At 39.0% G+C, this 22,162-nt stretch overlaps 1 protein-coding gene across 1 annotated transcript in view; it reads right to left on the bottom strand.

Annotated features, from left to right (window-relative positions):
- PLCZ1 (phospholipase C zeta 1) overlaps positions 1-22,162 on the bottom strand; it is a 62,807-nt gene that overhangs the window by 12,849 nt on the left and 27,796 nt on the right. The window contains exons 6-9 of the mRNA XM_075553069.1: positions 21,291-21,530; positions 19,653-19,809; positions 15,308-15,424; positions 8,602-8,774 (exon numbers count right to left, since the gene is read on the bottom strand). Coding sequence (XP_075409184.1) covers positions 8,602-8,774; positions 15,308-15,424; positions 19,653-19,809; positions 21,291-21,530 — 687 coding nt within the window. The remainder of the gene's footprint in view (positions 1-8,601; positions 8,775-15,307; positions 15,425-19,652; positions 19,810-21,290; positions 21,531-22,162) is intronic.

Here is a 22,162-nt window from a genome sequence, read left to right as displayed (position 1 = left end):
TTGTCTGCCCCCCAGGGAGAAGGTCACATGTAGATCCTTGGAATTGGTTCCCCCTTTCAAACCCACCCTCCCTACACCCTCCCAGTATCGCCACTTACACCACTGCTCCTGAAGGGATCATCCGCCCTGGATTCCCTGTGTTTCCAGTTCCTATCTGTACCAATGTACATCCTCTGGTCTATCCAGACTTTCAAGGTAGAATTGGGATCATGATAGTGGGGGGGCAGGGGAGGGAGAGGAAGCATTTAGGAACTACAGGAAAGTTGTATTTTTCACCTTGCTACATCGCACCCTGACTGGCTTGTGTCCTCCACGAGAGTGGAGCACATCTTCTGTAAGGGGATGTCCAGTGGCCTAAAAATGGGCATTGGGTCTCCAATCCGCACTCCCCATCTCATTCACTATGGTAAGATTTTTTGTTCTGATGATGCCTGATACCTGATCCCTTCGACACCTCATGATCCCACAGGCTGGTGTGCTTCATCCATGTGGGCTTTGTTGTTTCTGAGCCTCTAAGATCCCAGACACTATATCTTTTGATAGCTCGGCACCATCAGCTTTCTTCACCACATTTGCTTATACACCCATTTGTCTTCAGCGATCATATCACGGAGGTAAGCACACAATGATATGGTTTTTTGTGCTTTGATGTCTGATAACTGATCGCTTCAGAACCTCATAATCACATAGGCTGGTGTGCTTCTTCCATGTGAGCTTTGTTGCTTCTGAGCTAGATAGCCACTTGTTTACCTTCAAGCCTTTCAGACCCCTGACACTATATCTTTTGATAGCTGGACACACTCAGTTTTCTTAACCACATTTGCTTATTCACACACTTCGTCTTCAACAGTTCTGTCTGGAAGGTGAGCATCATAGAAAGCCAATTTACTAGAAGAAAGTATTCTTGCATTGAGGGAGTATTTGAGTGGAGTCCCAACGTCCTTCTGCTACCTTAATATTAAACCTACAAATGTATGCACATAGATCTATTTACCCATCCTCATATATAAATATATTTGCATATGTACATGTCTTTATCTAGACCTCTATAAATGCCCTTTGACTCCCAGCTCTTTCCTCTATTTCCTTTGACATTCCTCCTGTCCCACTATCATGTTCAGTCCCCACCAGGGTTTCAACTATTCCTCTTGGTTATATTACCCTTGGTCATGCCCTACCAGCCCTCCCACAGCCTCCTCACCACTGATTTGGTTCACTTGTTGTTCCTTTGTCCCTGGGTTTGTTAACACCATTACCTTTTCCACCACCTCCCCCTCTCCCATGTCCCCCCGTTACTGTCAGTCCCGTTGTTTTCTCCTCCAGATTGTTCATCCAGCCTATCTTATTTAGACAGACCTGCAGAGATAATAACATGCACAAAAACAAGACAGAGCAAAACCAAGCAACAATATACAACAAAACAACAACAAAACAATGACAACAACAAGAAAGAAAAGGTTGTAGTTAGTTCAAGGATTATTTTTCCAGTCCATTCTGTTGGGGCACCATGCCGTGGCCTCAAAGTCCATCCACAGCATACCATGAAGACCACGCTGCTCCATTCCCTTTCTGTTCTGCTGCACCCCCTCAGTGTTTTGCCTCGGTGTTGTAGGATCAGATCGGGGGCAATTCCCACACTGTGTCTCCGTTGTTGTCCCCTGTAGGGCTATGGGTCAGTGAGGGGTGCCATGTCTCATAGTTGGGCCAGCCATGTGGTCCTCTCTGTGGACTGGCTGCTCTAATTGGGAACATCATCCTCCCGGCCTGGTGGGCCAGCATCTGCTCTACTCTCTCCTCCTCCCCCTTCATCTGCTCTCATGTGCTCTGATCAGATATGTCCCTTTCCTGGAGCTGCAGATGCAACGCTGTCCTTTGAAACGAATTCTGGGGAGAAGCAGCAGGTGTCCACTTAATAGTTGGGATTGGGGACAGCCCCTCACACCGCTCCACTGGTTTCTCACTCCATGCCGGCATGTTGCATTCCCATCTTGAAGCACTAGATTGAAATCTGGTCCTCCTTTCCCTGTGGAGATAGAAACAGTACCTTCTCCTTGGGTGGGTTAGTGCCCTGTGCCCTGCTACCCATTTCTTTTTTATTATTTTCTTTCCTTTCCCCAGCTCCCCATGCAGCGATTTGCTTTATACATTCATCACTGCTCTTTAATGATGCATACTACTCCACTGTATGTGTGTACCACAGCTTTTTAATCCATTCATCAGTTGATGGAAATTTGGGTTGTTTCCAACTCCTTGTAATTGTGAACTGTGTCGCAATGAACATTGAGGCACAGATGTCTGGCCTTGGTTTGTATCTTGCCTCTTCTGGGTATATGCCCAGTAGGGAACCACTGGGTCATATGGTAACTTCATTTCCATCTGTTTTAGATATCCCCAGATCAATTTCCACAGTGAATGTACATACTTGCAGGTTCACCAGCAGTGGATGAGAGTTCCTGTCTCCCCACAGCCTCTCCAACACTTGTTGCTTTCTGATTTTTTTAATTAGGCTACCTTTGAGGGTATTAGGTAGTACCTCACTGTTGCTTTAATTTGCATTTCTCGTATGGCTAAAGGTCAAGAAACGTTTTCTTATATGGTTGTTGGCCATTCGGATTTCTGCCCTTGTGAAACTTCAGATCCTTTGCCCACCTCCTCAGTGGGCAATTAGTTTTATTTTTTTTTCTTTTTGGAAGCTAGCAGAGTATTGTAGATTTTAGTAATAAGGCCTTTGTCTGATATGTCATTGCTAAAGATGTGTTTCCAGTCCGTGGATTCTCTTATTACTCTCTTGGTGAATTATTTCGATGTACACAGGTGTTTCATCTTCAGCATATCACATTTGTCATTTGTGCCTCCTCTATGTTTGTGTCCTTCCCTATTTCTGATAGCCTGTGTATTCCCTTTGCCAAAGTTCTCAAGTTGGTCCCAATCCCTCATTGATGACCCTAATGGTTTGGGGTTTACCTTCAAAGTCTGTGATCCATCTTGAGTTTATTCTTGTGTATGGGGTGAGATAAGGTCTTGCTTCATTTGTCTGCAAGTAAATATCCACTTTTCCCAGCACCACTTGTTAAAGAGGACATCTGCTTCCCATTGGATATTTTTGGGGCTCTTATCAAAGATCAGTTGTCTGTATGCTGATGATTTTATTTCTTGGTCTTCAGTTCTTTTCCATGTGTCTGAGTATCTGTCATTGTACCAATACCATGCGGTTTTGAGAACAGTGACTCTATAGTATGTGCTAGTATTTTGTTAAGGATTTTTGCATCAATGTTCATTAGGGATATTGGTCTGTAGTTCTTGATTCTTGTGGGATCCTTGCCAGGGTTTAGTATCAGAGTTATACTAGCTTCATAGAAGGGTTTCGGGAGTTTTCTGTCTTTTTCTATGTTCTGGAAGAGTTTGTGTAGGATTGGTATTATTTCTTCCCTAAGTGCTTGGTGGAATTCTCCCATGAAGCTATCTGGTCCAGGGGATTGTTTTGTTGTTTATCCCTTGATTACCTTGTCTGTTTCTTCTATTTCTATGGGTCTGTTGAGGTTCTTGACATCCATCGAGGATAGTCTAGGGAGGGATTATTCTTCCAAGAATTTGTTCATGTCTTCCAAGTTGTTGAATTCATTGGAGTACAATCCTTCATAGTACTGTGTAATTATCCTTTTGATTTCATCAGGGTCTGTTGTAATGTCCCCTCTTTCATCCCTTATTCTTGCTATTGAAATTTGTTCCCTCCTTTCTTTGGTTAGTTTTTTCCAGCAGCCTATCGATTCTGTTTATCCTTTCAAAGAACAAACTTTTAGCAGCATTAATATTTTCCATAGTTTTATTTCCCTCTCCTGAATACCAGCCCTGATTTTTATAATTTATTTTCTTTTGCTATTGGTAGGATTGTCCTCCTGACTCTGCTCTAGTTGTTGTAAATTCTGTGCCAGCATATGCATCATGAGTCTCAGGTTTGCATGTATTGCTATGAAACTTCCTCTGATTACTGCCTTTGATGTGTCCCACAAGTTTTGGTACATCGTATGCTCATTCTCGTTAGTTTATAGAAATTTCCTAATTTCATCTCTGATCTGTGCCAGTATGCACTCCTTTTGCAGTAGAGAGTTATTCGTCCTCCAATTGTTTGCTCTTGTTTTCTTCGTCTTCCTTTGTGGAAGAATACGTTAGAAGAAACCCAGCCCTGTGAAAGATCCTTGCTGGCCCGGTTGGGCAGAAACATAACATTCACCAAGCATAAATAAGGGACCGCCACATAGAACAACCTCATCCTGAGGGAAATAAAGAGAATACAGACCCCAAGATAACATTGGCTTAAGGATGTAAAGAAGTCAAGAATGATACACACACACAAACACACATGCACAACACACTAATGAGAAAAGAATGTAGTAAAACACCCAACACAAAAGGTATAAGATGACATCACAGATTCCGCAGATGGAGATAATAACCCTGAATATCAATATCCTGAAATCAGGCATTAAAAGACTGAGACTTGCAGACTGGCTTAGAAAACACAACCCAGCAATCTGCTGCCTACAGGAGACACATCTCAAAGCTACAGACAAAAATAGGCTGAGAATCAAAGGCTGGAGACTTATCAAGCAAACAACAATTCAAAAAAAGCAGGGGTTACAATCCTAATCTTGGATAAAATTGACCCAAAGTGCAAACCAAAAAGAGATAAGGATGAAAATTATATAATACTCAAGGGACTGGTACAACTTTCTTTTAGATAAGCAAATTATTTAATCAACTAAGACATCCTTATTAAGCAATTGATTTGTAATCTGCAAATGACAAACCTAACTGTAAGTTTAGCGAGCCAAACCTACCCAGAGGCACTATGGGAATGAAATCTAATGATCTGCGACAGCAGGGTTACAGCTGAAAAACAAAAGCAAACGAAATGACAAAATAATCCTGTGGTTCTCCACTGAATCCCATGAGGTCACCATGCATCACAATTGGCTTGTTGGCAATATCTGGGTTTTTTTTTTACAGTATGTACTTGGTGTCAGACAATGTGAACATGAGTTAAACAAAACAGCTAACACCCTTAAAGAGCTGCCAAGCAAGTAGGGGAGGAATAAATACAAGTTCATCTACAATAAGTGCTTTAAATATCCATGCAGTGGGTGCTGTGGAAAAAAAGAGTATAAAATTTGAACAACTAAATCTGCCTCTGAAAAAATGTTTCTAAAAGGAAATAACTCTCGAGTCATGCAACATGAGCCAGGATGCAACAGTTAGATGAAGAAGAGTCCACTCAGAAAAATTACTGTGTGCATTGTAAGGCTATGGCTCCATGGAGAGAAGTGATCTGTCTCCCTATGGTAACAGAATGCTATGAGAAATGGAGAGCAGTGAGGGGTAGGCTAGAGGAGAAGTTCAAAGTAGGAAAACATTAAGAAAAGCGAAGGTTCATAAGATTATCATTGCAACAGCGGTAAAAACCTACCGATTGATTTTGGGAGGTGGGTTATGAGGACTAAAACACAGTGGCAAAAACCCAGTTAGAAGCCTATAGCTGGACCCAATGACAAGTCAAAAGTTCCTGAAACAAGAAGCAGAAAATAAGAGAGAAGGGAATATATAATAAAATAATTTAAGAATAAGATCGGCAGAATTTAGAAATCAATTGTATGGGAGAAGTGAAAGAGATGTCTAAGGAATTCATTTTTCTCATCATTCTAGTCCGTGTTCATTGAGTTGATTAAGTAGTATCCTTCATTGGGACATAAACAAAACAGTAGCAGAAAGTTTTACTAAGAATGGATATTTTGTTTTTAATAAAGCTAAGGCTCCTTTTCCCAAAACCAACCAACAACAACAAACAAACAGACTACCATCCACACAATTCTGACTCCTAGTGACCCTTTAGGGCAGAGTTGAAGGGTCCCTTTGAGTTTGTGAGGTTGTGAATCTTTATGAGAGCAGAAAACCACATCTTTCTTCCAGGGAATGTTGAGTGGTGTCAAATTTCTGCCAATCAGGGCTGTGCCAAAAATAGGAAGAGATTTTTTTCTCCAGTTGTCACCATCAAAACTTGATGATGCTCCTGAAGGTAAAACGTGAAAATGTCCTGAGTGGCTTTCCTAGGTGTCTTCCCCACCTAACACCCCCCTCCCCACATGCAAGAGGTTCTAGTCCATCAAGAAGACCTGGTAGTGTACAGCAAGATCATTCAGAAAAACCCACTAGTAACTCCCCTGGGTATAAATGAAGTTGTATATTCCCTGGCAGCATAAATCCTTCAGGGGGCAGGTAAAGAAAGAGGAGCTATAGAAACAGAAATAGTTACTTAGCTGGTAGATTTAAATAAAGAATGTACAATCACAGAAGCACAGCAAGGAGATTTGTATAGAATAGACAGAGATATTACTGAGGAGCTGAATAAATCTTCTCATTAGAGCAACTGTTAAAAAGTACAAAAAGGATGCCAACATTATAATAACATAGTAATGTAAGCTTGATAGTCAATACTTTGCCAGATCTTACAGTGTGTGCCAACTAATAAATTTTTGTCTAGATCTAATGCTATAGGAACTTTCTATCAAATATCTGCTCCTTCTTTGGGGTCACAATATCTTTAACAGCTTGGAGAAAAGTCACCTTGGATTTATTTCAGTCCCATGGAAAGAGAGCCTTATACTCTTTCCACATCGACTTCTCGACAATCGTTCTCAACCTCTTTTGTTTTTCTTGGGGTAAAATGTCCAGTCCTGTTGACATGGATATGAGTGGTCCCTCGTATTCTGTGATGGAAGACATTGGCATAGCAGTTCCCATGTGAGAGCCATACTTGGGTGAGGACAGGTGGAAGAAAAATTCTAGCTTTACATACACACACGCACACACACACACACACACACACAATCAGATAATGGGTGCAGAGCTCTCACCAGTCAGCAGAACAGATAGAGTTGCACTTGAGAGTAACATGAGACATAATACATCTGACCAAGGGTATCAATGTATGTACCCAAATCCAGTAGAGGGTCTGACAGGATTTATACATGTGGTCACAAAGTAGAACGCTCTAAAATTGCTGCGGTCATGATTGTACAATTCTCCCTGATATCACTGAACTATTGACTTGAATGATATGTAAACTATGTGCCAATAATAAAACTGTCAAAAAGAAAAAAGGAACATGGAGAACAAAAGCACTCTATAGATTTGTAAACAACAGGTACATAACAGTCTTAAGTAGGTATGCTTATAATTAAATATCGAGCAAAACAAGTAGAGAAACAATGATATTTAATAATAAATTTTAAAAGTGTGTCACTTAGGATATAGAATCATATGAAGTCTTTTGAAGAGTCTACTACTGGAAAGCAATCTTTTAGACAACTGTTTTGTTCTCAATGAAACTACACGCACAAAGATGCAATAAAACAAAATATGAAATAAGAAAATACTGTGAAGAAAAGGGTTGTTGGCTATGAAACAAACATATTAAAGGAATAAGTAATACGAGGCTAATAACAATTGAGGAGGAAACTAATAATATAAGGAAAATTCAAATATACACTAAAATTTGTGAAGAATAAAATAAATTGCAGACCTTGAAAAAAAATTCAAAGCTCTCTCAGTATGCACATAAAGAGTGATAAAATTGACCCCAAAAGGTACGTATGGAGGATAGATACCAGAGAAAACACAAAGGCTGACAATTTTGAAGCAAGAAAATTATATTGAGACATAATGGGGGAAAAAACTATGGAAAATTCAATTCTGCATAACCCTTAGACCACAAGGTCCAGTGCCGAGTCCTCTAGAAGGAATCCCAGCAGAAGGTTCTAGAGAGCGTGGAAGGAACATATGGGGGCGGGGTTGGACTCCTAATCATTACTCATTTGTTGTGCCCCTGAGACTATGGCCCTGAGTCTGCTTTCAGATAGAACTGAACTCAGGTCCCTGTGGCTCAATTTTCAGCCAAACCATAGCTGGGTCTGTAAGGCAAACAATGGTGCAATTGCTGAGCACACACCTTAGAATAATTTGGGATCGAAACAGCAGCCTTAGTCCAGGGACAAAGTCCGGACAGTTAGGAAAGAAAGGAAGGGAAACAGAAAACACAGGGAAGTGGCAGGAAGGGTTGTCATTGAAATCAATGAGATGAAGTAAAATGTATATGAATCACTCAGAGCAAAACTGATAGTCTGCTCTGAAAACCTATACCCAATTCAATATCAAAAGTTTTTTAAAAAGTTAATTCTGGAAACAACTCTTCAAATTTATTTGCATTTTTTAAAATTCAAGATGGAAAAATTGGATACTCACAAAATACTTATTGGACTGAATTCAGGTTTCTCTGTTATAAAATTTAATTGATGACAACAATGGAATAATATGACTATTTTATAAGACGAGGTCTTCACCAATATCCCTGTTCACTAGCAAGTAGTTATTCATGCAAAAAGGCAACAGAAAAACATTTTCAGATATGTAAGGATGCTAAAACACTACCCACCTATAGTACTTGAAATTCTTTTTTAAGTTTAGAAATCAATGGAACTCAAAATATTAATGTATGTGATCTAACTTACATAATCCAATAAAAGTCCTAGAAAAAGATAGTAAACTTACCCTGATTGTAAGTGTAAGTGGCTTACTGTCTCTAAATAAGTCATTTGGATTAAAGTCTGTTTCACTTTCTCTTAAAAAATGTGGTTTCAAAATATATCCCGAACCACCATTGTCCAAAAATTTTCCATTTTGTAGGTCCATTGACAGACCAGGGGTCTGGAAATTTAAGGCCACTGTAGAAAAATTATTTTGATATTTTCAGAAATAAAGAGTACAGTTAGAGAAGCATACAAGTAAGTAATTCATTAAAATATAACCATGGATTTTCTATATGTGCTATAAAAATGTTCTTAGCTTAATTATTCACAAGTTATATACATTTTCCTAAAGCCAGGTCTTTATCAACATATGAAAGTGAGTTTCAGAATTTAATTCTCAAACGATAATTGCTTCATAGCTTTGCATAAAAGCTCACAATGGCACCCAGTACAGACTATGACCCAGCAATATAAGTGTCAGATGAACTAAGAATGTGAGAAAGTATATTAAGTGGAGCAAAAAGAAGATAACAGCAACCTCTTGTTCTTTCAGGTCCAAAGAGGTACTGCTGTCACTTGAGGAGAAAATGAGACGCGGGCAGAGCAATAATAGCTGCTAAAATAAATCAGTGCCTCTGTATTGGCTGGTAAATAGCCCTAGTCCCATGTCACCTCTTTCCTCAAAGTCATGGGTCTTAGTACAATTCCGTAGCACAGGAGTCAAGACCGAGCATGTTGACTGGTTAGCACAGTACTCTACAAGCTGTTCAATTTGAAATAAGAGTCTCACAAGTCTAGCGAATAAATTATGTAATCTCAGTCACTCTTTGTGTGCATGTAGTACAGAGGTACGTAACAAAACGTTTGACTGGTCTATACTCATTGCAATACCATAAATTGGGTTCATCTTATTGTTTGGCCAGAACCACTATCAGTCTCCAAATATTTCCATCTCTTTTAACAGAATGTCACTGTTCCTAAGTGTTGAATAGAATCTTCCTTTCTTTCTGTCTCGCTCCTGACCCTGTTAACCATTAGTTAAAAAAAATGGCATTTCTTGATATTTCATACTCAGTCATCAAGTCAATGCTGACTCATAGAGACCCCTTGTATCTTTCCAAGACTATAACTGTTTATGGGAGTGGAAAGCTCCCAAGGCGCTGCTGGTGGTTTGAACTGCTGACCATGCCCATCACACCCAATGCTTAACCACTACACCACAAGAGCTCAATTGTTCATATAATTGGGATCATATAATATTTGGCCTCTGTTGGAGTCTTGCTGGTGAAGTGAGTTCTGTATTGGACTGTTAAGCAGAAGGTCAGTAGTTTGTAATCACCAGCCACTCCTCAGGAGAAAGACGAAGCTTTCTACTCTTAGAAACCCACAGGGGCAGTTCTACCCACTCATACAGTGTTGTTATGAGATATAAACAACTCAGTGGCAGTGTGTTTGGAGTTCTTGGGAGTGATTGACTTATTTCACTCAGCTTAATATTTTCAGGGTGCATCTCTCTTGTAGAATGCATGAATGTGTAGAAGCTAGTACAATGTATAAAAGGTATGGTACATGATTTGGAGAGTATTTCAGAAAATCCTTCAAGCAAAGGAACTTAACCGTTAATGTTTGCATTAATTGTTACGTTCCTTATCCATTTAACTAGACTTATCTCATAGGAATCCATCAGGAACTTAAGCTCCACATCCTTCATCTTTATCTATATTTAAATATCCATGGCATTTAGAAATGGCAGTAATTCTTGAACTAACCACAGTTTCACTAGCCACATCTCAGGAGAGATAGAAAGCTACTTCTCCTTGAAAGATTTACAGCCTCAGAAAACCTATGATTTGGAATTGGCTTGATGGCAGTTGGTTTGGTTTAAGGTTTACTTTTGAATCTGATACCTGGCCCCAGTAGTCTCAGGACCAGAAAAAAAAAAAAACACATAGGAAATGTGTGTGTGTGTGTGTGTGTGTGTGTGTGTGCGCGCGCGCAGTCTGCCTCTCAGTTTGTCACACTGCGGTGGCTTGGATACTGCTGTGATGCTTGAAGCCATGTGAGTGGTATTTTAAATGCCAGCAGGTTCACACAGAGTGAACAGATTACAAAACAGGAAACAGTCAACCAAAAATCTGAATCTGAAACATTGTCAGAGAATGAAAATATCATGGAAAGAAGCAGAACATTGTCAGATAGAGTGCCAGAAGATTGACCCCTCAGATTGGAAGTCACTCAAGAAAGGATGGAGACTAAGGGCGCTACAGGGGACAGCACCGGAGACACAGTGTGGGAATTGCACCTGACCTGATCCCACCACACCAAGGCAAAGCACTGGGGGAGTGCGGCGGAACAGCAAGGGAATGGAGTGGCAAGGTCCCCAGGGAATGCTGAAAGTGGACTTTGGGGCCAGGGCATGGTGCCCCAACAGACTGGACTGGAAAACTCTCCTAAGGGCCAGCAAACGATCCTTGAACGAACTACAAGCTTTTCTTTTGTGGAAAAAAAAAAAGAAGAAAGGATGGAGAAAGAGCTGCCTTCTCAGCGAAGGGTGTGGACAGCGTAAAGCCCGTGAAAACAGAGCCTTCAGGACCTTCATTTGCTGATGGGACAACAAAACTTTCAAAATGAAAAGGAACACATAAACCCAATATTTTAGACATAATCATCATTAGTGATCTGAAATAGATTGGAATTGGCCATTTTGAATCAGAAAAGTATGTAGTTTACTATGCTGGGAATAAAACAAGAGGAGTGATATTGCATTCATTATCAAAAAGGACATTTGAAGATCTTGAAACACAGTACTGACTGTAATATTATATATATTCACCATCAAGGAAATCCAATCAATGCAACTATTATTCAAATTTATGTATCAGCCAACAAAACTAGTGATGAAGAAGTTGAAGAATTCTACCATGATCTTTAGTCTAAAATTTATCAAGTAGACAATCAAGATCTTTTATAATTTTTGGAAATTGGAGTGCAAAATTGGGGGAAAAAAGAGGAGCAGTAATTGAAAATATAACCATAGTAATAGAAATGAAGCCATAAATCTACATGGTAAAATCTTGCAGGACCAGCAATTTCATCACAAACACCTTTTTTCACCAACACAAATGGCTATCATACACTTGAACTTCTCTAGATAGAATACACAGAAATCAAATTGACAGCTTCTGTGAGGAAAGACGCTGGAGAAGCTCAATGTTCGCTCTAAAACCAGACCAGGAGCAGAGTGTACACACCATTAATTGCTCATACATAAGTTCAGGATAAAGCTGAAGAAATTAAAATATATCCAAAATAAATATAGAGGCAAAATCAAATCTTAAATATGTCCCACATGAATTTAGAGGGCATTTCAAGAACAGTTGTGACACACATTGAACACCAATGACAGACGACCTGGTGTGCAGTGGAATGACATCGAAAAACCTTATATGAAGAAAGCAACAGGCCATTAAAATATCATAAACACAATTTTTTTAAAAAGCAAAAAAAAGAAAAGGTCAGAGTGAATGTAAGGAGAAACTCTGAAAGTTGGTGTAAACTCAAAGGAGCTACATCACATGGAAAATTTGTTGTAGACCTATGCTTACCATGGGTACAACACTAAGAGTGTTTGCTTAGGAGGCACTGAGTTTATGTTAATGTTGGAGGCATAATTTGGAAAAGGATAGCAATAAAGGCTGTACAGCACGCCGAGTATAATCAATGCCCTGAATTATACATGTAGAAGCTTTTTATTAGAAAAAGAAGTGTTGCAGAACTGAACAGAAAATTTCAAAAGACAGCTCAAAAAGAAAAAGTTAACAATTATAATGAGATGCGCAGAGACTTACGAGTTAGAAAATTTAAAAAGGGAGCACATGCTCAGCACATCTTAAATGGAAAGAACTCAGGGAAAAATTCAAAGCTTGACTTCGATCTTGCCAGATTCCCTGGGGATGTGAACGAGAGCAGCCTCAAGGGGATGGGTGGAGGCAGTAGCTGCATGAAGGGGCTCAGAGGGAGGAACAATTGGGAAGGTTGCACAGGAGCGCACAGTGCTTCATTCTGTTGTGCAGAGGGTCTCTATGGGTCAGAGCCAGCATGATGGCACTCACAACAACTACAGGGCAAAATATTGAAGGGGGCAGGAAGCGTCAAAAGAAGATGGAGTCACCCAGAGTCACCGTACCAAAAAGAACTCGCCAACATTCCACCACTTCGAGAGGTAGTGTCTTCTTAAGAACCAATGGTACCAAAGAAAGAAGTCCAAACTGCAATGAAAACATTGGGCAAAGACAAGGTGTCAGGAATTAATGGGACACGAATTGAAATGTTTCAACAAAGGATCCTTGGTGGTGTAGTGGTGACGTGTTGGACTGCAATTCCAATGGAAGGCAGTTCAAAACCAATAGTAGCTCCATGGGAGAAAGAGTGGGCTTTCTACTCCCTTAAGCGGTTATAGGGTTGGAAACCCACAGGGAGTCGCTATGAGTCAGCATAGACTCAAGGGCAGCAAGTTTGGTTTGGGTTTTTAATAAGTTGATGAAGCACTCACTCCTATATGCTAGGAAATTCAAAGGAAAGCTACTTGGCCCATGGCTGTGAGACATTTATATTTGTACCCATTCCAAATAAAGTTGACCTAATAGTATACACTAATCATAGAACAACATCGTTGATGTCACCTGCAAGTAAAAGGTTTCTGAAAACCATCCAACAACTCTTGCAGCAGGGCAATTGAAAGGGGAATGCCAGAGGTCCGGTCTGGATGCAGAGGATGATGTAGAACAAGGGTTATCATTCCTGGTATCAAATGGATCTTCGCAGAAAATAAAGAATAACAAAGAGATTTCGCTGTGTTTTATTGACTATGTTAATGGATTTGACTGTGTGGATCATAACAAACTCTGGCTAGCCTTGAGAAGAATGGGAACCTCATCACTCTGCTTTGTGCTCATGTGAAAACTGTACATGAATAAAGATGCAGCTGTGCAAACAGAACAAGACAAAATGGCATGGCTTTAAATCCAGTACGGTGTGCGTCAGTTGAATCCTCTCATCATCCATTTTATCTGTATGCTGAGCAAATATCAGCGAAGAAGGAAGAATGCAGCATCGGGGCTTGAGTGAGGTTTACTAACAACCTGCAATATGCAGGTGGCACAACTTTCCTTCTGGAAGTAAAGAGGACTTTAGGCACTTGCGGATGAAGATCAAGAATTGCAGCCTTCAGTATGCATTGAATTTCAAAAGTAAAGAACACCCAAATCTTCACAACTGGACCAATAGTTAGCATCATGATAAACAGAGAACAGATTGAAGCTGTCAACAATGTCACCTTGCTTGGATCTACACTCGTTGCTCATAGCAGTAGCAGTCAAGAGATCAAACAAGACATTGCGTTGGGCAAATCTGTGACACAAGACCTCTGTAATGTGTTGAAAAGCAAAGATGTTCCTTGGAGGACTTTGGTCTCCTTGACCCAAGCCAGGGTGTTTTCAATTGCCTCAACTGCATATGAAAGTTGGGCATTGAATAAGGAAGACTGAAAAAGAATTGATGCATTTGAAATATAGTGCTGACCAAGAAGATTGAAAGTACTATGAACTGCCAAACAACAAGTTAATCTGTCTTGGAAGAAGTAGAGCCAGAGTGCTCTACTAGTGAGACTTAGTTTTAGGTACTTTGAACACGTCAGGAGAGACCGGTCCCTGGAGGAAAGATTGTGCTTCATACAGCATCTGTGCATTGAAAAAGAGGAAGGCTTTGAAAAGGCTGGATTGACACAGAGCTTGCGGTCTGGACGCCACGTAAGAGCAATTGTGAGGATGGCAAGGGACTAGGCAGTGTTTCTGTATGTTGTATGTAGGGTCCCTACGAAGTGGAGCTGTGGGGTGTCTGTTTTTGTTAGTTTTCATTGAATCAGTTCCGACTCAGCAATCCTACATACAACAGAATGAAAGACCTCTTGGTCGGGCACCAACCTCTCAATTGTTCCTACGTTTGAGCCCATGGTGCAGTCACTGTGCCATTCGCGTTGAGCGTTTCCTTCTTTTCCATTGCCCTTCTGCTTTACCAAGTGTGATGTCCTCCTCCGGGAATTAGTGTCACATCAAGGTCCAAAGGATGTACTTCGTACGTACATTCCAAGTCCAATTGTCAATAGATGTTGGTAGCTGTTTCTTCTCATTTAAGTCATGACCATCAGCAAATGAAGGTCTGAAAAGCTTTTTTCCCATGGGATTTACTCTGTCAACATCATTATGGCTCACGTAACTTTGAGAAGGCAACCCTTGGTCAGCCATATTTTGAGTGCCTCCAGTCTGTCCTAAAGGGTTCATCCTCTGGTACTATCCTTGACAATGTTTTGCTACTATTCATGAGGTTGTCCATATCTGACAATACTTTGATACTATTCAGGAAATTTTCAATGGCTAGTTTCTCTGCAGTAAACAATCTATTCCCTCTTCGCAGTTTGGTCTTAGACTGGAAACTCTACTGAAGCCTGTCCACTTGGGGGACTTTACTGCCATTTGAAATGTCAGTGACAAAGGTTCCAGCATCACAGCAACTCCCAAGTCACTGTAGCATGACAAACCGACAGCAAATGGTGCATATCTATCTATCATCTATCTTTGATTTATCTATTATCTTTCTATATGCACACACATGTGCTAGCAAATACGTGTTATCTTCCTATAGAAAACAGCTAAATATTTTATGTTACATACCCATTTGGCAACCTACATTCCAAAATTCCTGAGGATTATAGTTAGAAGAGTTCGTTCTTGTTGCTTTGGGATATATTCGTGTAATGAACCTCCTGGTGTGTAAAATAAAGTCTTGTGCTAAAGAAGAAAAGAAAATTTGGGGAAAGAGTTCAGATAAAAATTAAATAGATTACTATTTACTATTTCTATATATAAGGTATTTCCCAATAATTTCCATCTATTATTTTAGCTACAAATCCATAATTCATGTAAATCAAAATAAATTCATGTCATTATATTGGCAGTGCCATCCACAAAAGTGAAGAGTTAGTCATTTCAATGCAGAATTTACATATGCTGATGATTCTCCTACAATAATAAAAAATCTTTTTCTGTTTTACACAGCCAAATAAATTTTATTGTGATATAATATATAAAAGTCCAAAAGACACAAGCTCCTTTTGTTGCCTCCAAACAAAAATGACAAGATTCCTCCACTTTATTTTTTGTTTACTTCGATTTTCACATGTGCGCACAAGCACATGAAGTGACAGAAAGCTTTGGGTGTAATTTTATCCAAACTTTTCAGGTTGAACACTTCACTGCTGCTCTCTTTAAAGGAACCTGAAGTTGCTCCAGTTTGATTCCCAGTTCCCACCCTAACATCTTCCTCAAGAAGTCCATCTCTTTTTGTAAGCTTCAGTTGAAAGAAAACTAACTCCTAATTATTTTAAATGTCTTCCTTACTGAGACTAGGTCTATACACAAGGGGGCATCATGAAAAATTGGAATTATATGGTAAAAGTAAAAGATATAAACTTTATTTCTTCACATAAGTTCCATCAAGATCAAGATATACTGTAGGCAAGATAGTCCATTTAGACCATTTCCAAAGACCTGAGGTCGTGGTAATTTAACTTTGTCAATTCAGTCTTTTACTGAATTACAAGGGGGAGGTAAACTGGTGCCATTTGATGGTTCAAGAATAGGAAAAAAAAAATGTCAGAAGAAGCCATCCTGGGACTGTGATTGCCTCATGATTTCTCAGAGAAACTCTTCCCAAATAGCCCTTGTTTGCGGTGATTGAGCAGGAGCATTGAGATGGTAGAAAAGAACTCTCAATGTTTTCCTGGGTGTTTTTCTGCTGAAACTTTGGCTAACTTTCTTAAAACTTAAAACTCTTTCATAATAAGCATGTGTTATCATTATGTGATCTTCCAGAAAGTCAACAAGCAAAATGCCTTGAGCATACCAAGGGAGGGGGAGGAGGGGGAACGTTGCGATGACCTTTGTCTTGACTGGGCCAATTCCACCTCTTGACAGTCATTGCTTTGACAGTAATCACTCTTCAGGATTGTACTGGCGAAGTCATGTCACAATTCTGTCAAGGAATGCTTTGGGTCTTAATGCCATTTGCTTGAAATGTCCATTGAGTTTAGGCAGCAAAAAGAGGTGTGAAGGGACAAGGTCTGAACCACAAAGCAAGAGCGTAAGGTTTCTCCATGAAATTCTTTTGGGACAGGCTTCCTACCCTTGAAGAATGGGTGCATTTTCTTGACTGGGAAAACAAAACATTCCCAGACACAACTGCTCTGACCTTTTTGTCACTCATGCAGTTTTCAGTTCTAGAGCCTTCTCCCAATGAGGCTCCTCTTTGTCGTGTGTCTTCTGAGACCATTTCTCAAGATTGCCCTTTCATGCTTTTATTTTCTTTTTTTAAGTAAATCATTTTATTGGGACCCTTGCAGCTCTAGCCTCTCTGCCTTGAATGTCATTGGTTTGAGAGACCCCTTCAGAAATTAGTGTTTGTTTGGACTTGCTTTTTGAAAGGACCCTGAGACTACATGTATTACTGGGAGAGGTCATCTGCAGCCATCCACAAACTGTAGAGACATGTTTGAACACGTTTTGTTTGCAATAAATGCACGCATGTGTGGACGATAACCCCATTCACAAGTCTTGGACTTATCTTCAAGCATTTTCCCTTCTTCTCTTGTGTTTTTGTGCGTGTGTGTCCATGTATATGTACTGTGTATACTCATTTTTTATAAATTACAGCATGCTATGGACTCCCTTTTACAACTAAAATAAATGAAAATCTTTCCTTTTGAATGATATTCACTAGTATGTTATTTTTAAATGACTGACAAGTGTTCACATGTATGGGAAATCATGTTTTATCTGTCACTGTTATGAGCATGATGATTCTTATTATGTTTGTAATAAGCTAAGCACCCTTGCAGTGAAACCTGTGTTCTCATCATGAAGACTTAAAATCCACTCAGTGGCATGCAAATTGCCTTGACTTTGGGGGAAATTAATTCTACACACTTTCCAAGAGATAGAGATGCTACCCATTATGATTCTACTTAGGACTACCTAATTCTCTTTCAAGTTCGGTGAAAATGTTTCATAAAATTAAGAGTAAAAGAAATATAGCTATTTTTACTGTGCCCAAAGGTCCTGTCCACATGAACAAAATATTTTATTATTTTCTAGAGATAGAGGCCTGTAAGTAGGTCACTCAATCTCTCTTGATCACATCCCACAATAAGAAATATATTTTACATCACAACACAACATAAACACATATTTCATAAAATAGTACTTATTCCTAATGCAAACACTACACTCTATGTCATACTACTTTATTATTTTAATTGTGGTGCATTACTGAACTGGCTTTTGACCACTATCCATAGTTTAATTCTTCTAAAGGGAAGGAGGTGCCTTAAAATACACAGGATACCTGAGATAGCTTGAGGAGATGAGCTGAAGTCTACCTCAAAACCCTTGGACAAAGTGGACAGTAAATAAGGTTTACCAACAAATTTTTCAAAATCTACACTTCCAGACAACCAAGAGTTTTCTGAAGTCCGTTGTAATTGCTTGTTTATGCTATTTCAACACCAAATCACTACTAACGATAGATGACAAAATTGTTAAGAGGGCTGTTAAGTTAGTTGCCCATCTCTAATCATGTGTACAGTATTCTTCACCATGTGAGTCTGAGAAGAGGGCAGAATCTTTTCCCTTCTCTTTAGACCTTGCTTGCTCCCCCTCTCAAATTTAGAATCAGGAGAGAATGAAGAGTCAGAGGTAAAACACTACCCTGGGGAGATGGGCAGTACATATGCTTCACAGTCATCTGGTGACCTGGAGGACATGCCATTTCCTCCCATTGCCTTAGATCTGTCACCTCTGGGACTCATGACAGCAGCCCTGGCAGAACAACAGTTAAACATTCAGCTGGTAGCTGAGAGGTTAGGCTTTTCAAATCAACAGGAGGGTCTGCAGAAGACAGACTTGTCAATCTCACACAAATATTGAAAAACCACAAGTAGTGTTGTAAGGTTGTGTTCTGGCACTTAGCCACCCTAAAGGACAGAATAGAATGGCAGAGGATGCCCAAGACCATAATCTTTACAGAAGCAGACTCCCATGCCTGGCCAGTGAGTTCAAGCCACTGCCCTACAAGAGTTCCTGAGAAAACTCAATGAGGCCATTTGATTCAATCACCTAGGGTCAATATGAGTCAGAAATAATTCGACAGCATGCAATAACAAGACCGATGAACTCTCCGTCATAACCTGCCTGCTCAGTCCATACCATCTTCTCCCTCTCTGCAGTCTCCCCCCTTATGCTGCAGTGTGGCGTAAATTGTTGGATGCGCCGACAGCTGGCAAAAGAATTGGAGGTTCGAATTCACAGAGAGGAGCTTCAAAGAAAGACCTGTCTATCTACTCCAGGAAGAGAAAAAAAAAAGTCTTTGAAAATCTTATGGGGCACACTTCTGCTCTTACATACATGTCATTGTCATGAATTGGAATCAATTCAACAGCAAATAATTCCTCATTACTTCGACTCTTGCCTACCCCAGGTGGTATAGTGTATTACTATGTAGGTTGCTAACTACAAGGTTATCACTGAAGCTATGAGCATCTCTGCTCCGAAGAATAAAGATGAAATTTTTAACCCTCTGAGAATTTAGAGCCTCGGGAAGCCATCAAGCTAGTTATACTATGTCTCATTGAGTCATTGAATCAGAAAAGATGTGATGGCCATGAACTTTTTCTTGCCCCTGCAGGCTGGCCACTCCCTGCTCTCCCCTATAAACCACAGCCCCATCAAAATCTCGACAATGTGTATCGAGTGTCAAAAATGTCATGCTTAACGAAGTCCATGAGTAAGTTCTTTGTACTAGAACAAAATGTAACATGAGGCATATAGCACCTTCTTAAATTATGTTAAATAATTTAAAATTTTATGAGATGAATGACCATTGACCATATCAATGACCACTCTTAGCACCTTATGACTATATAGCTTGTTAAAAACTTCATCTACTTGAATCATCAAAATTTACCTCTCAGCTTTGAAAGTTTTCGAGCTCTTAACTCTCCGATAGAATTCGTTTCATTGAATTGCCCGTATACTCTTGAATGCTCAAAGTTTTTGAACTTCTCAGCTTTTGTATAAATGACGAGATCTGAGAGAGCCAAAGCTATTTTCATCTTAGCGATCTACAATGTAATATGGTACATTTACATTTAGACACATATAGTTTGAAAAATTATTTATCCAAAAAAAGAAGCCATGCTTATCTCTTATTCTTCAAAAACTAATGTGATCAACTAAATTGTGATTTTTATAACTATAATATTTGATGTTAATGTGAGACAGTATAAATCTGAAACCCAAAATAACTTATTAAAAATGAAGATGACAATTATTCCTACTTCCTTACCCTAGAGTTCTGTTTATCCTTGTGAATTATATAAATTTAAGTATTTTAATCATCAGTAAGCATATTTTATCTAACATTTGGTTTAGTTTCTACTACAGAGTAGATATCTTCTCTTCTAAAACTCAGCAACTATTTCCACTACACTTATGTTAATCACTTCCCAAATTTTTTTAAAGAGAACTACACCTTTTTCATACTCAAATAATGTGTTGAAGGATGAGTCCTGCATGGTGAACTTGGCTCTGTAGAGCACTGCAGCAGTAAAGTCAATGGGCGCCTAACCCATTGGTAGTCAGTGGATTATAAAATGTGTTGGGTCTACTGGGAGTTAGGTAGGCATTCCACTGGTTTTGCACCTGATAGGATATATTTGTTAACGCTTTAGAAACAATCTTGCCACCAATAAATACTAAGAAAGTGATACCAAAAGTTAGAGAGAGAAGTAAAGGTGTTGTTTGAGATATCGTTCCTTAACATTTTTATTTATATGAGTTAGAAAATTCTGACGTCATTGAAGCCGGCTGGATTAGTTTGGTGTCCTATGCAACCTACCACACTTTTGTCGTGTTGATTTATACACCCACAGATCAATAAATTAGTATATTATGTTCTGGTATAGTTAAGATTACTCTGAGTCAACTCCACCGCCTATAATATTACCGATTTTATAAATTATAAACATGAGTTTCCTCATATGTCTCTTCAAGTATGATCTTGAGTATAGAGACATGTTTTCATTATACATACCTATGTATATAGTACTTTACACTGCACAATGCTTAGTACACAGAGGACATATTAAGTGTGTATTATAAAGTGTAAAATATGTGAAAAGAAGAAACAGGAAATGAGGTAACTACTTCTGCTATGATCTTTTTTCTTGAGCTACAATGAACATATATAATTAGATAGTTCAAATATATCGAAAAAGACTGTGTAATCAACATCACAATCAACTTTGGAAGTTTTTTTTCCTTTCTTTTACACATTGATGTCTCCCCATTTCTGTCACTCGCATTCCTGTGTCCCTAGATTATCGTCAATCCTGTTACTGTCCTCGCGTTTCCATCTGTCCAGGTTTAAAATACCATCTGTACTGCCAGTTTATTTGTTGATTTTAAGAAAATTTTAAAAATTGATTCGAGCTCTTTTAAGGGGAGAAAACAGGATTCCCCCTCCAAATCTTTAAAATCCCCAACAATAAGAAGGGAATTAGAAAGCTTTCAATCACAGGATTTTCACAAAGTAGCAACTCACCTTTTTTTGGTAAGGTGCTAATTCCATTAATTCTGCTTCTTTTTCTTGATTTTTCTTTTTAAAATCAATTTCTTTTTCGGGATTATCATCATCAAATACAGAATCTTCCTCATCTTCTTGATCTATTTCTTCTTCTTCTAATACCTCTACCTGACCATGCTTATTAGACCCTCGCCTCTCTCGTGTTTGCCCTAAGGTTCCTATTTTCTTGTTTTTGACCAATATTTTGAATTTCAATGCCTACAAAGACAATTTGAAAGAGAGATATAATCATGCACTACAGATAAATTTTCATGGTAACATTCATGAGAAAATGTTTCACATTGTCAATCAGCCTGCAGTATTAACTTATGTATGATTTTCTTAAGAATATCATTTTTCCATACTTTTATTCATATAGAAACCAGTAATGTTCTGTATTACTGAAAAAAATTACAAAAACAGTCCTACTATGACTGAGTCTTATTTTCCTTGATTTCTTTTACATTTCACAAATTTCCATTCAATATTTCATGAAAAATAAATGTATCTTACAATACTTGCCATTTAGGTGGAATTAGAATTTTATAGTCTCTGGTACTTACTTCAGGTATCGCTTTCTTTCCAACATTAAAGAGTATTACAATTTAACAACAACAACAAAAGAAAACATGAATACCACAATAAGAAATGGGTAAAGGACATGAAGACACTTCACCAAAGAGGATATCCAAGCAGCCAAGAAAAACATGAACAGGTGTTTGTTTGTTTTGGTTGTTGTTTTCATTAGTTAAGAGGGTCATGCAAAGCATAACTTCAGTGAGACACCACCTTTCCCTACTAAAAGGACATTGATCACACACACAAGGCAGAAAATAGCAAATGTTCGTGAG

The sequence above is a fragment of the Tenrec ecaudatus genome, chromosome 6 (genome assembly GCF_050624435.1).
Source record: "Tenrec ecaudatus isolate mTenEca1 chromosome 6, mTenEca1.hap1, whole genome shotgun sequence".
Lineage (NCBI taxonomy): Eukaryota > Metazoa > Chordata > Mammalia > Afrosoricida > Tenrecidae > Tenrec > Tenrec ecaudatus.
The sequence above is the reverse complement of the archived record's forward strand: the minus strand, read 5'-3'. Positions and strand labels throughout refer to the sequence as shown.